This window comes from Sesamum indicum, linkage group LG7, assembly GCF_000512975.1.
Source record: "Sesamum indicum cultivar Zhongzhi No. 13 linkage group LG7, S_indicum_v1.0, whole genome shotgun sequence".
Taxonomy (NCBI): domain Eukaryota; kingdom Viridiplantae; phylum Streptophyta; class Magnoliopsida; order Lamiales; family Pedaliaceae; genus Sesamum; species Sesamum indicum.
Genome location: NC_026151.1, coordinates 4,170,080 through 4,183,835, shown reverse-complemented (window position 1 = coordinate 4,183,835; position 13,756 = coordinate 4,170,080). Strand labels below are relative to the sequence as shown.

Sequence of the window (13,756 nt, the reverse complement as noted above, 5' to 3'; positions counted from 1 at the left end):
GATTTATAATCTAATAATTAATCACATGTTAAATATAATAATATTTTTAATATTTAAAATTAATCTAATATAATAAAATTAAATTCTCATGAAAAATATTTCACGAAAGAGGTATTTGACACCACTATACTGACAAGTGTCCTGTTTTCGATTTTAGGTTTCAATTCTATCCTTGAAGATATAACTGGCAATAATCATCTTAAATACTGAGAAGGAACAAATAAACCGTCCCTATCTATCTCTTGTGGACCTTTTCAATCTTGAAGAGCCATATTTATTTGCCAAACATATTATTTGAGAAAACATATATATATAAAAAAATTGAGGGTGGGTGAAATAAATTTTCATTAAGGTAAATTACATCGATACCTCACGAGCGAGGTTAGACTTAATTATACAAATACCCATATTTTTTATAAAATTACAGATCCACTCCCTAATGGGGTACTGTTAATGCAACGTGTCCAATGGGTGTTTGTGTAAAGTTTCACTATTGAAGAGGGGTGTACCTGTAATCACAACTATGATGTCAATGGATGTACTTGTAACTTTGTACAAGACAAGACGTGTTTGTGTCATTAGACATAACCTTAAGAAGTGTCAATATGTGTAGTTATGGTCATTAACTACGTACTTTGTACTTCTTGTTAATGATGCCTATCACAACTGATGAAGTTGAGGCCCCATAACTCAAAAGTATTAAGTTCAAACTCTACCAACATTGGAAATATTATTATACTTTAATAATATGTGTTAATTAAATATAGTTATTTGATATTAATGAATAGTACATGATTGTTATTGTTTGTGGTAATTGTCAAATATTCATATTTAATATTGATAATTGTAATAAACTCATTTAGAAAAGAATAATAATTCATCACTTTCATTTAAAACAAAAACTATTTTATTTTTCTTGATTGAAATTATACCCTTTCCTTTTCCAATTTGACTATTTTATTTTAGGTTTCTTTGAAGCTACAAGACATATAATCCCGCTAAAATGTGTCCAAAAAATCACTCACTCCACCATTTCATTACCTCATTAATCTCTTGGTTGTCTTGGGACAGTAATCATGTGATCGTTACAAAGCTAGAATAATCGTAAAAAATTCTTATATAAATCAAGACCGTTGTATATCATATTTGTTATATGGTCTTTTTTTTTTTAATTGTAAATCAAACACATAATCAGTATATTAAATTTATCATATAATTGACATCGATCTGGCCAAATCTAATCCAAATTAAAAAATTTCCGGACAACCATAAATAATTGCAGGTACTATGTAAAAAACCGCATATGAAGTGAGATGCAGTAGAATATGCTGCTGCTCACAAATCTTTTATGGCAAAAAAGACATCTTCATAGTCTGAATGAACTAGACAAGAGGTCCAGGTTGATACCACACAACTAGGGTAGGTGGTATCTATTTAGGAAAGATGAAAAATATGAATTTATTTATAATATCCTTTTGAGTTGTAAATAGTAATATATCGCTATATAATTATTAGGAAATTATAATAAAATTACAAAAATTAGATTTTGTATCAAATTTATTTCCTCAAGTTTCAAGAAAATTAGGTAGGAGGTAATTTAATTTCCCTTCCGTTCTTTTATTTGAATTACGTAATTTTTTTTCTCTTGTAAATTTCGTTTATATTATATTATGTACTGCAATTCATCAATGTACGTTATTATATTTAAATTTTTCTTTTTTATTTTTTTAAACAAGATAAAATAAGAATTTGAGCACTTATTCTATTTGAGTTTACGAATAGAGTATTTTTGTATGCTATTTATACTCTTTTTTTATAGAGTTAATTACACTTAAATAGACTTTCTTTAGAACACGGATTCTACCATAAAACTCTTGAAATTACACTTGTACCCCCTTTAAGAGTTATCTATTTACAACTGTATCATTTATATTAGGATTTGGACCAAAAATGTTGATTACGTAAAAAAAAATATATAATTTAATTTTACACCTCATTTCAACATTACGTATACGTTAGTGACAATATGATTAGTTCTTTCATTGATTGATGACTACTTTTTATCCAATAGAAATAGTGTAGAAACATATTTTAATACAATTACACTATTTTTTATTTTATATATATTATATTTATCCTCTTACAAATATACAGATATTACTAGGTATCTTTTCAATAAATGAATGAGGGATATATAAGAAGTTTTGTAATTTCTTCTGTTGATATCAGCATTTTTCCTCCAAATCTTGATGGAAGGAGCAGGATTGTAAACGGACAATTCTCAGCGGGAAGGAAAGCATAACTCCTAAAGATTCTTTGGGGAAAAATTACAATTTTTATATTTTTGGAGGGATCGAAGTGTAATTAACCCCTTTCTTGGTTTCTTAAACATTTCGTATATCAGAGATGAACGGTGCAGACTCCGCACCAATGCACCAATAACATTGCAGATTTGAGTGCTCCTCATTTATATATATGGGTACAAGGGGATACATATATACAACATACCAATAATGAAGGGGGGGTTGAAGCTGTCTTACTGCAGGGTTGAGAGAAAACCTTGTATGCGATGGATAGAAGAGGTGTTCAAAGACTGTCTCTGCAACCTCAACGATCAAATCTCATTCGCTCTGGGGATAGCAAGTTTGGTTTGCTGGTCAGTTGCAGAAATCCCCCAGATTATTACCAACTTCACCAGCAAATCCGCCACCGGCGTGTCTCTAGCATTTCTTTCCACTTGGATAATCGGGTCAGTGTTAGATTTTGTAACAGTACCAAGTATTTTAGGTGTAGTTAAGGTAAACAGTCCGTTGAGAAGTTACTATGATTGATGTTTTTGCAGCGATGTTTTCAATCTTGTGGGCTGCATTCTTGAACCGGCTACGGTAATTAACTCATCTCAACTCTTCTTCTTCTTCTTCTTCTTCTTGTTCATGTAACTACATTTTTCTCTCCTTTGTCGACTGCGTTGTAAATCTTTTATCCTACTCGGTCAAATTTGAACCAATTATATAATAAGTGTAATGCACTTTTTATGTGATTAGTATATAATTTAAAAATAATAATACACTTACTCTGTAATTGGTCCGATTCCATGAAAGAATTTTTCATTTGCTAGCTTGTTATGAATCCTTATGTAGCTTGCAATAGACCATTTTATCCTCATGGGACGTGCGTGCACAAGGTATTATCTATTTTGGTTGAAATTTCACATTTTTAGTTTTAGAAGTATGTGCTCACTGTCATGAATGATTTATTTGTTGTATGAAGTCCAAATTTAAATTTGTTGCGTGAAAATAATTTTAGGGTAATGGAAGTTTTTCGAACTGAGGTTTGTTATGTATTCAATTATACTAAAATATTTTAATTAAATAAATTATTTGTTATGAATATAATTATAAATACTCTTTCAGTACTTGGAAAATAATCAATACCCTAATATTTGATGATATTATGTAATATTCCTCGGATAAATGTCTAAAAATGTCCACTTTTTTATGCCCTTGCTACTTTTTTTTAAAAAAAAAAGTTTAAATAAAAAGTGTAAAAACAAAAAGCTGATGAGATCAAATTTCCTTCTTGCCCTTGCCCTCCTAGTCCATAAATATTTTTTTAGAAATTGTAAAAAGAAGTAAAATTAGTTCATTCTCCATAAGGGCATTTTTGCTATTTTATCATAAAAAATAGATAGAAATCTAACAAAAGTTAACGAAATGGATTAGTTGTTGGATGAAGGTTAAAATTAGTGAGGTACTCATAATTTTTCAAATAACGATGAGGTATTTGTTATTATATCAAACTAGCATGTATTTGCCCTATACGTTGCACGGTTAGTTCAAAACTAATTTATCCACTTTATATGAAATAGGGGAGAGAGATAAAAACATTAGTTGGTTTCTGTTTTAAATAATATAATATGATATCAAACATCAAACAAGCTAATTATAATTTGTCATTTTTTTATCATTATAAATAAAAAAAATTAGTGAGGATTAACCTTGGGGGAGAGTTTGAAGATTAATGACACATGGTAGTTTGAGCACCAAATTTGAATGGTTCCCCTCGGATCATTGTCTTTAAATATAGTTGGGGGGATGAAATTCTTTTTATTTCAAATCAGTTTAGTCGGATCTAAATTAATTATATAAAAAATTTAATTTTTTTATTATATAGTTAATGTATAATTGAGAAAATAATCAATCACATACTAAGTGTATTCTTATAATTGATTTGGTTTGACCAGGTCTAATTCGAATGAAAATTATCCATTGCTTTTTTTTTTTAAAAAAAAGTCTTTTTTTTTAGAAAAATTCATCATTATACTTTTATTAATCCCCAAACACAATTTAGAAAAAAAATTTCCACCCCAATCAAATCATCTCATTCTTTCTATTCAAAGATGGATAAATTCTCAAACAATTGCAGCCTTAGCTCCAATTTTGAACTTAGGCAACCTTTTTTTTTTTTTTTAATAAAATGCATTAATACATCATCTAGAACATTAAATACAAATTCAGAATGTGATTCTAACATCTATATATTTGTTTGATCCGATGCAGTTACCCACCCAATTCTACACTGCCCTGGTAAGTTCTACCGATATCGATGTTCTATCATGCTTTCGTCTCACATTCACCCATGATTGACAAGTGTTTGTTTCCAAATTAGTAATTATGATTTAAACGTGGGACCACTTACAATGCACGAATGAATATGAACATCAGTGTATGATACGAATGTGTGATTAAAAATTTATTTATTTATTTATCTAATAGTTTTATTTATTTATTTTTTTCCCCTATAGCTCTATACAACAGTTACAATCATATTAGCGTTGCAATGCGTATACTACAACCATTTTCGTCAGTGGTGGAAACGTAGCCAAAAAGAAGCAAACATGGTAATAATTTAGATAATTAATTTATTTAATTATTTTTCTGGCATTGTAACTTGTACTACTTTTTATTTTTTTCCCTTTCTTTGTTTTCCCGACAGGTTAAAGAGGAGACTGAACCCCTACAACGTAAGCTTCACCATGGAGGAACAGCTAGCACAAATGCTCCGATCGAGGTTCCTCGTCGAAGGGATTTTTACTTCATGTAAGAATGTTAAAGTTACATGATTGAAATAGTCTTTCATGAATAAAAAGCATAAACTATATATTTGATTGGGGTCGAGATTAGTGATAACATAACGAGTTGAGTCAGGTGGGATCACTAGACATCCTCGAGTTGGATGATGGGTTGGCTTATAAAATAATTTGTCAGACTTACTGAGGTGGTCCTCAACTAAAACTCTCGAATGCCTAAGTCAGAATTTGTTTAGGTTATAACAGGGTTGCAGAATTAGATCTCAAAGTAATTCATCTATACCTTGTCAGATAGTGCAATGGTATTTATAGAGGACCAATTGTCAGAACTTGTATGGTGCCACGTGTTGCTCAGAGAGCGCTTAGATGTTGAGGGATCAATGGTCATCATTTAGAGTTTTTAGGTTGGTCGGGTTGGATTGCACACCATTCGATTTAAAATATTTGGATCTTTATCCTATTTGATAAATGTTTGATCTTTTTGGGGTAAAATCATCATATGGAGGGTTTTACACTTTTTAACCCCTATCAATATCTATATGTTATTTCAAAATTAATTTTTGACATATATATATATGATAAATTATAACGGATTTTTTAATATTTTTTATAATTATAAATATCCTATCGTTGTTTAAAAATTTATAAACATCCATAAAATTAATTGTAACAAATATCTATATATTTATGAAATGCAGGTCAGCAAGATCTTTGGCAGGGAGCGACACTCCCCCAACCCAGTGTTACATAAAAGCTAGGAGCGGCCCTCCTGCGTTGGATCACCACTCCCACTCGTCGTCTGACGAAGACGACGACAACGAATCAATTTTTCCACCTCCTCCCTCCAATAAAACTGCCACTCAGCCTCGTCAAATTCCTCGTCAAGTAATTTCAAAAATCATATGCTACATTACGGATATTTTTTTTATTCAAATCGAATCAGCCATTCATTATGTGATCAGTTATTTTTCTTGAACCGTGTACTAACGACATGACAAATATAATGCACCTACTATATATAGTATTGGCTTAAAATTCGTTCGAAACTGATTTGAACTATAATTTCTTATTACATTGATAAATGAAAGTGTCTTGTAGTGTGTAATAAATTTGGAAATAATAATAATAATAATAATAATATTGTACAGGTGAAGTATGGAACATTTGTAGCTGCTACAGCAAATCTTCCGCGCTTGAGTGAGGCTTTGAGACGAGCCCTCGTGGCACAGCCGCTACTGCAGGTTTAATTAACGTTTGTCGGCTTTTTAATTAATTAACAATTTTATTTGGATTTATAATTAATTGGAAGTTAATATTATAATTATATATCGACTTAATTATCCGTGAAAATAATTAATTTTTTTTAATGAACAGGAACATGAATTTTCTGAAAATGCATATGGACAATGGCTGGGATGGTTGATGGCAGCTATTTATATGGGGGGTCGAATCCCACAAATCTGGTTGAATGTGAGTTATGTTTTCTCCCTTCTTAAACTCTAAAAAATTATTTAGCGCAGTGTCGAATATGAACACGGCTTAAACACATGTTTTGGACCAAATAAAGAAAAAATAATTTGCATTTTACAAACTAAAAGTTTTGGGATAAAATTACTAAAAAATCGAGAGATGATCATAATAATGTAACTAATTTGGATATGATGATTTAATTAATTTGGATAATTAGAAGTTTTTCATTGCATACTTTGAAAATAAATTGGTTGTGTATATTTTTTAAACCATTTATTTTCTGTTAAGAATTTAGATGGAAACTTGCTTACTTTATGTTTTATCTCGATATTTTTTTTATTGCCTATTTAAATTTTATGAGCGTTTATGGGTGTAAATTGTTGCATTTTAAAAAACACAAAAGGAGTAAATTGTTACTTTTTTTTATAGGGGGAATTTGCTCATTTACAATATCATAGAGGGACAAATTGCATTTTTCTCACAAAAGAATATTATATATAACTGTCGTCGTGTTCGTGTCAATACATCATAGATAGTAACTTTCCATTATATGCCAAAGTAATGATTTATTTGTTAAATCAATTGCACTGGCACTAATTTCCAATAATTAATTTAAGTATATTACACGTCGACATCTCATTAAATTAGATTTAATTATACAAACATTATATATTATTACAAGTATACAAATACCCCTCCTAACGAGGTGCCAATGGAATTTATTCTGAGTTGTTTCTGTAAGTTTTTTTAATCTAAGAGGGTGTTGATGCAAATTATAATAACAATTTCAAAGGGTATATATACTTATATTTTTGGAAATTTGAGGGGGTGTTATTGCAATTAGACTTAATTTAATGGGGAGTCGATGCAATTGCCCTTAAATTTAAACATAAACATTAGGAATAATTTCATAAGTATTGTAGTAATATACGGTTATACTCTTCCCTTCTGCAGATCAAAAGGGGAAGCGTGGAGGTAAACTCATCAGACTTTTATTTTGAATAAGGAAAATTCTGACCCAATTCAGGTTTGGCCGAACCAAATTAATTGTAGGGCAAACGTGATACACTTGTCATGTGACCTGAGCTGTACACCAATCATACAAAAGTGTATTGTGGCTGTCATATAATTGATTCAGATTCAGTCAATCTGATTTGAGTTAGAATTTTCTCTTGAATAACTTATATATTCTCGCGCTTGATGCTTAATAATTTCTAATACTTTTAATCAATCTCAGGGCCTAAACCCTTTAATGTTTGTTTTTGCCCTCGTCGCAAATGCTACATATACTGGAAGGTATGCTTCATATCTTGTCTCTTTCTCATCACTTTTTTGTTTAATAAAAACCACCTAAAAGTGAGGGAGCTTTTCGGAGTCCCCATATATTTGACATGTTTTTTATAACATATTTTGAGTGAATAAATGCAGCATATTAGTGAGAAATGCTGAATGGAGGATGATCAAAGCAAACATGCCTTGGTTGCTGGATGCAATCGTGTGTGTGGGGCTGGATCTCTTTGTATCCTTTCTGGTGTACAACCACTAGTCACAGGCTAGACTTACTCTGCCTGCTTCCTTTATTTGTTTATTATTATTTTTTTAAAAAAAATATTTCTTGCTACTTAACCCGATTGACAGATCATTCTTCAGTACATTTTCTACAAGTACGTGAAGCTGAAGAAACGCGAGGAGTACTATGGCAACTATGTTGAAGCAGATAAACCAGCTTGAGTGAAGTTACTATAAAAGCGTGGTTGCGATTTGTATGTATAAGAATTCCAAGAGAAAAATTTATTAGGATGATTGTAACGATATGAGAATCCACATAATTGTAAGGGGGTTCACTATGTCGTTCGTGTGGATTTGTAAGACTTATATGGTATTGAAATTTGTCATGTATTGTATAGATTCAACAATTTATAACTTATGTGGGTACAAATTTAAATGAGTAGAATTGAATTTTTCTGGTTAGACGTTATGTCATTTTTCTGTATTTAATTTCTTAAGGGAAGTAATTGTAAGATTTTCAATTAGGGTAGCAATGTGTCTGAAATTTTTGTAGGTCTCTGCCCGAAAAAGACGAATTTGGATAAAAAAAAAAAAAGGGTACTAAAAGGGGTATATATATATATATATATAGTAAAGTTAAAATTGATATTTATAAGATAATAATTAGCTATACAGAACAAAATCCTAGACACATTGAAACCTTGCAAAATTCATTTCTTATTTTAATTTTTGAGAATTTATAATATAAAATTTAAGCTTTTGAATTAAATTTTTTGCAATCAAATTTTAATATCTTAATTAAATGCAAACAAATACGTTTGACGATGAATACAAATACTTATATCCTATAACTTTATTATGTTCATTAAAACTTGACTATTATATAAGTTATCTAATAATATTTTTTTTATAAAAATAGATATAGTAAAAATACCAAAAATAATAAAAAAGAAAATCTTGATAACCAAATAAAAATAAAATACGAGGATAATATTTATGATTTTTTTAGAAAATATATTTATAATTTTTAATTTTAAAATCTAAGGGTAAAAAAACAATAGAAAAAATTAATAAAAAAGATCAATTGGGTATTAAAATGATATTAATGGTGAACGACAGGTATCGATTGAGTCAGTTATATTAATCAAATGCTAAAATGACATTAATAATAAAATCCGGTATAAAAACTAATTTCTACATTTATTTTGTATATTATGCCAATACTCTAACATCTATTTATCTAAATATTTTAAGAGTTTATTTCGAAAATAAAATTTAAATTCTTTAAATTTTTAAAACATCTTATAAAAATATACAGACTTATAAAATATTTCAAATAAACTTTGCCAAACCCCTTTTAAAATACTCACACATCCATTGAAACTCAAATCCATGACACGAATTTGTTTATGGAACCTCAATCTTAATCTTAACCACTAGACTAAGACATTAATGGTATTCGACCTATATTATTCACTTCAAATCTAATTATTTAGTTTCACCTTATTGCTCATATCAAATTCATCGTCGACCTGTATAATTTATCATAGATCAATAATTATTTTTAAATAAATCTAAACATGTTTTGTAACATACAGTTTGTTGAAAAAATAAATATTAAAATTCATCATCAAAGTTATATCTAGTGTGACATGCAGGGATGCTATAATCAAATTAGGAGTTCATTTATATTTATTTTAATCTAAAAACCAATTACTATATTCAAAATACACGTGGGACAACTTCAACGGACTATTTAAATATTTTAATCCATATCGTCCAAAGGACTATATATAATTTATCAATTTTAACTGCCCACTCCTTCACATTTTTTTCTTATCTTATTTCTTCATATTTATTATAATTTATTCATTTCATAATTCTTTTTTATTATCTCATAATTTTTTTTATATGCTCGCAGAAATCGGTAATTAGTTAAAATAAATAAATATTTATTTATACATATTTTACAAAATTGAAATTACACATAAAAAACTGAAATTGAAAATGAGAACATATATAACGCTGGCTGCTAATCCGCCACTGCTCTCAGTAGTTTCAGGCGAACACTCAAATAATTGAGATGCCCACCGGACACCACCGCGAGGAGAAGACGATATGGTAAATCTGCCCGCCCAAATCAGCCGCCTCTTAATCCTACGGCGCTTTGACGCCCTCAAAAGCCTTGGCTTCACCTTCTCAGATCAGCTTGTGGACGCCGTACTAAAGGATCTCAAGCTACACGCCGTTTCCGCCCTTCATTTTTTCAACCTTGCCTGCAAGCAGAATTACTTTAGACCCCATTTCAAATCCTACGTCAAGATCATCCACATTTTATCTAATGCCCGAATGTTTGATGAAGCACGGTTCTATCTACGTGGCCTTGTGGATATCACGGAAGGCAACCGTCTTCCGGTTGCTTTGGTTTTCGATGAATTGGTTACTGTTTATAGGGAATTTAAGTTTTCTGGAACTGTTTTTGACATGATGTTGAAAGCGTATGTGGAGAAGAGGTTGGTTAAAAATGCCCTGTACTTGTTTGATAATATGCCTAAGTGTGGTCGCTTGCCGAGCTTGCGGTCTTGTAATGGACTTTTGAGTAGTTTAGTGAGAAGTAAGGATTTTCATGCGGTTAGCTGTGTTTACAACCAAATGATCAGAGTTGGAGTTGCTCTGGATGTGTATACTTGTGCAATAGTGGTGGACGCCTACTGTAAGGATGGTCGGGTTGCTAAAGCAGTGGAGTTTGTGGAAGGCTTGGAGAGGATGGGATTGGAACTGAATGTTGTGGGCTATAATAGTTTGATCAATGGGTATGTTGAGAATGGGGATATGGAGGGGGTGGAAAAAGTGTTGGGTTTAATGAGTCAACGAGGAACTTCCAAAAATGTGGTTACCTTCACATTGTTGATCAAAGGTTATTGTAAGACTGGGAAAATTGATCAAGCATATGGAGTATTTACACGAATGAAGGAAGAGAAAGGAGACACTCTGGTTCTGGATGACAAGGTGTATGGAGTTTTAATTTGTGGACTTTGTCGTGCTGGAAGAATGGATGATGCTTTGGGAATTAAGAATGAGATGTTGGGTCTAGGTTTGGGTATGAATTTGTTCATTTACAATTCTTTGATTGACGGTTATTGCAAACTTGGTCAACTTCGTGAAGCAGAGCAAGTTATGATGAGTATGGTTGAAGGGAACTTTAAGCCAGATGGTTATAGCTACAATACGCTGTTGGATGGTTATTGTAAAAGAGGATTGATAGATGACGCTCTCAAGTTTTGTCATCAGATGACCAGGGGTGGTGTACATCCAACAAATGTAACTTATAATACCCTTCTAAAGGGTCTATGCGAGTATGGTGATGTGGATGATGCTTTGCGTCTTTGGCAGTTGATGCTCAAGAGAGGTTTTGTTCCTGATGAGGTTGGATTTAGTACCCTTCTCCATGGTCTTTTCAGGAGGGGAGAATCTGATAGGGCTTTGATGTTGTGGAGACATGTTCTAGCGAAAGGCTATACAACAAGTACGATTCTACTCAACACAATGCTTGATGGATTATGTAAAATGGGAAAGATGATAGAAGTGGAGCAAACTCTTTTAAGGATGAAGGAACTGGGTTGCTCACCAGATGAGGTAACTAATAGAACCTTAATTGATGGGTATTGTAGAGTTGGAGATGTTCAAAGAGCTTTCGAAATTAAAGATAGCATGGATATAGAGGGAGTTCCTGCTTCCATTGAAATGTATAATTCGATTATTAACGGATTATTTAGAGCAAAGAAATCAAACAAAATACCTGACATGCTTTCTGAGATTCATGCAAAAGGACTAAGCCCTAATATTATTACCTATGGAGCCCTTATCACTGGTTGGTTAAAAGAAGGAAACCTGAAGAAAGCTTTTGATGTGTACTTTGAGATGAGGGGAAAAGGAATTGTCCCAAATGTTTATGTATGTAGTACAATTATCAGCGGACTGAACAAACTTGGTCAGAATGATGATGCAAACATGTTACTGCAGAAAATGGTAGATTTAGATGCAATCCCAAACCTTAAACCTTTCTATAATTGTTTTAACTTCAATGCCATCCAGAAAGAAACACAGAAAATTGCAAATTCTCTGGATGAAAGTACTCAAAGATATATCATTCCCAACAACATTCTGTATAATGTAGTCATAGCTGTGTTATGCAAATGTGGGAAGACTAGCGACGCAAGAAAAATTATCCGTGATCTGTCGCAAAGGGGCTTCAATCCAGATGAGTTCACTTACTCTGCTCTTATTCATAGTGCTTCCATATCTGGAGCCGTCGATGAAGCTTTTCTCTTACGGGATGAGATGCTGGAAAAGGGTCTTTCTCCAAATATAGTTACATATAATGCTCTTATAGATGGCTTATGTAAATCTGGAAACCTTGATCGTGCACTAAGGCTTTTGCATAAACTTCACTCCAAGGGTTTAGTTCCAAACATCATCACCTATAATACTTTGATTCATGGATGCTGTAAGAATGGTAGAATCAATGAGGCCCTTAAGCTCATGGGGAGAATGACAAAGGAAGGGTTTGCTCCTTCAGCGAAAACCTATTCTGCATTTCTCAGTAGTTTCTCACAGCAGGGCAATGTGGAAGAATACCTGAAACTTTGTGATGAAATGCACAAAGCAGGATTTCAGAATGAGTTTACAAGATATTGCAGACCGTTTGAAGGTGATATGGATTTTCAAGTAGTCACCAGTTTCAGATAATACATTAATGTTTATAATATTTTTGACATTCCTTACATTTGCATGCTTATGGGATCTCTTATCTGTACATTATAATTATGTCGCATATGCAGCTGAAGCTGTTGGTGCATGATAGATGCTAAAATATAATGCTGCTTATTCAATTGCTCTCTGTTAAAAAAGAAGGTAAGTTGACAGCAAGCTCAAGATTTTGGTCATCTTTTGCCCATTGTCAAGCGCAACATGAAACTTTCACCTCCGGCGTATGATTGAAATGGGGAATAATATCTTCTTCAGTAGCTGTATTTTCAGAGAACAAACTGAAGGGATTGAAATCCATAACATAGTCTTTTGACTCATGTATGTTACTTCTCTTTCCTGCTTATAGAGTCTTTATTCAGTAGCTGTATTTTCAGAGAACAAACTGAAGGGATTGAAATCTATAACATAGTCTTTGGATCATGTATGTTACTTCTCTTTCCTCACAGAGTCGTCGTTTCATTAGATGGGCTTCGTTGAGTATATATGATGCGGATGAATTTCACTAGTTATTTTAATGGAAGGGCCACCACCCTCCCCAAAAAACATAAAAATAAATAAATAAACGAAATGCTAACTCTTATATTTGACAAACATTATAATTGTCAACCACAGAAGGCTATCAAGTCGGGAAGTTATGAACCAATATCCTCCTCAGAACAAGGAAAGAACACCTAAAGAGTTTGCTTCTTTTCTCCTGAGGTTCAGACAAAGGTCGACTCTAGACCAACGACTTGATGAACATTTGCCAAAGGTACAAATACTATTGGTAGATCCATGTCAAAAATATTTTTGGATTATATGACTCATTTTACCAGTGTTTTATGCTTTGGGACTTATTATCTTGGAATAGTGTTATTTTCAGGGGAAGCCACATATCTGCTTATGAGACAATGTTATACTCAACTCACGCTAGAGTTC

At 31.8% G+C, this 13,756-nt stretch overlaps 2 protein-coding genes across 7 annotated transcripts; both read left to right on the top strand.

The window, feature by feature from the left end:
* On the top strand, positions 2,209-8,530 carry LOC105166187 (probable vacuolar amino acid transporter YPQ1). Of its 3 annotated transcripts, XM_011085442.2 has the most exons (12): positions 2,212-2,749; positions 2,843-2,885; positions 4,560-4,586; positions 4,805-4,900; positions 4,996-5,099; positions 5,788-5,974; positions 6,238-6,330; positions 6,464-6,559; positions 7,514-7,534; positions 7,797-7,855; positions 7,988-8,078; positions 8,198-8,530. In XM_011085442.2, the coding sequence occupies exons 1-12, from the start codon at positions 2,514-2,516 to the stop codon at positions 8,288-8,290; spliced, it is 1,146 nt and encodes a 381-aa protein (XP_011083744.1). In that variant the 5' UTR covers positions 2,212-2,513; the 3' UTR covers positions 8,291-8,530. The 3 variants fall into 3 exon arrangements, with proteins under 3 accessions (XP_020551104.1, XP_020551103.1, XP_011083744.1); XM_020695445.1 differs by lacking the exon at positions 4,560-4,586 and having other exon boundaries at positions 2,209-2,749; XM_020695444.1 differs by lacking the exon at positions 7,514-7,534 and having other exon boundaries at positions 2,211-2,749.
* LOC105166185 (putative pentatricopeptide repeat-containing protein At1g19290) lies at positions 10,102-13,756 on the top strand. 4 transcript variants are annotated; one of them, XM_020695439.1, is made up of 4 exons: positions 10,102-12,779; positions 12,910-12,982; positions 13,094-13,156; positions 13,451-13,588. In XM_020695439.1, the coding sequence occupies exons 1-2, from the start codon at positions 10,187-10,189 to the stop codon at positions 12,927-12,929; spliced, it is 2,613 nt and encodes an 870-aa protein (XP_020551098.1). In that variant the 5' UTR covers positions 10,102-10,186; the 3' UTR covers positions 12,930-12,982; positions 13,094-13,156; positions 13,451-13,588. The 4 variants fall into 4 exon arrangements, with proteins under 4 accessions (XP_020551098.1, XP_011083741.1, XP_011083740.1 ...); XM_011085439.2 differs by lacking the exons at positions 12,910-12,982; positions 13,094-13,156 and adding an exon at positions 13,701-13,756 and having other exon boundaries at positions 13,451-13,589; XM_011085438.2 differs by lacking the exons at positions 12,910-12,982; positions 13,094-13,156 and adding an exon at positions 13,689-13,756 and having other exon boundaries at positions 13,451-13,589.

Bases quoted from the DNA above. Each gene is read 5' to 3' on its own strand.
- LOC105166187 (XM_011085442.2), top strand. From the start codon at position 2,514: ATGAAGGGGGGGTTGAAGCTGTCTTACTGCAGGGTTGAGAGAAAACCT. The intron at 6,331-6,463 runs GTTTAATTAACG...TTTAATGAACAG, and splicing joins TGGCACAGCCGCTACTGCAG to GAACATGAATTTTCTGAAAA. The intron at 7,856-7,987 runs GTATGCTTCATA...GAATAAATGCAG, and splicing joins AATGCTACATATACTGGAAG to CATATTAGTGAGAAATGCTG.
- LOC105166185 (XM_011085439.2), top strand. From the start codon at position 10,187: ATGGTAAATCTGCCCGCCCAAATCAGCCGCCTCTTAATCCTACGGCGC. The intron at 12,780-13,450 runs GTGATATGGATT...TGTCAACCACAG, and splicing joins ATATTGCAGACCGTTTGAAG to AAGGCTATCAAGTCGGGAAG.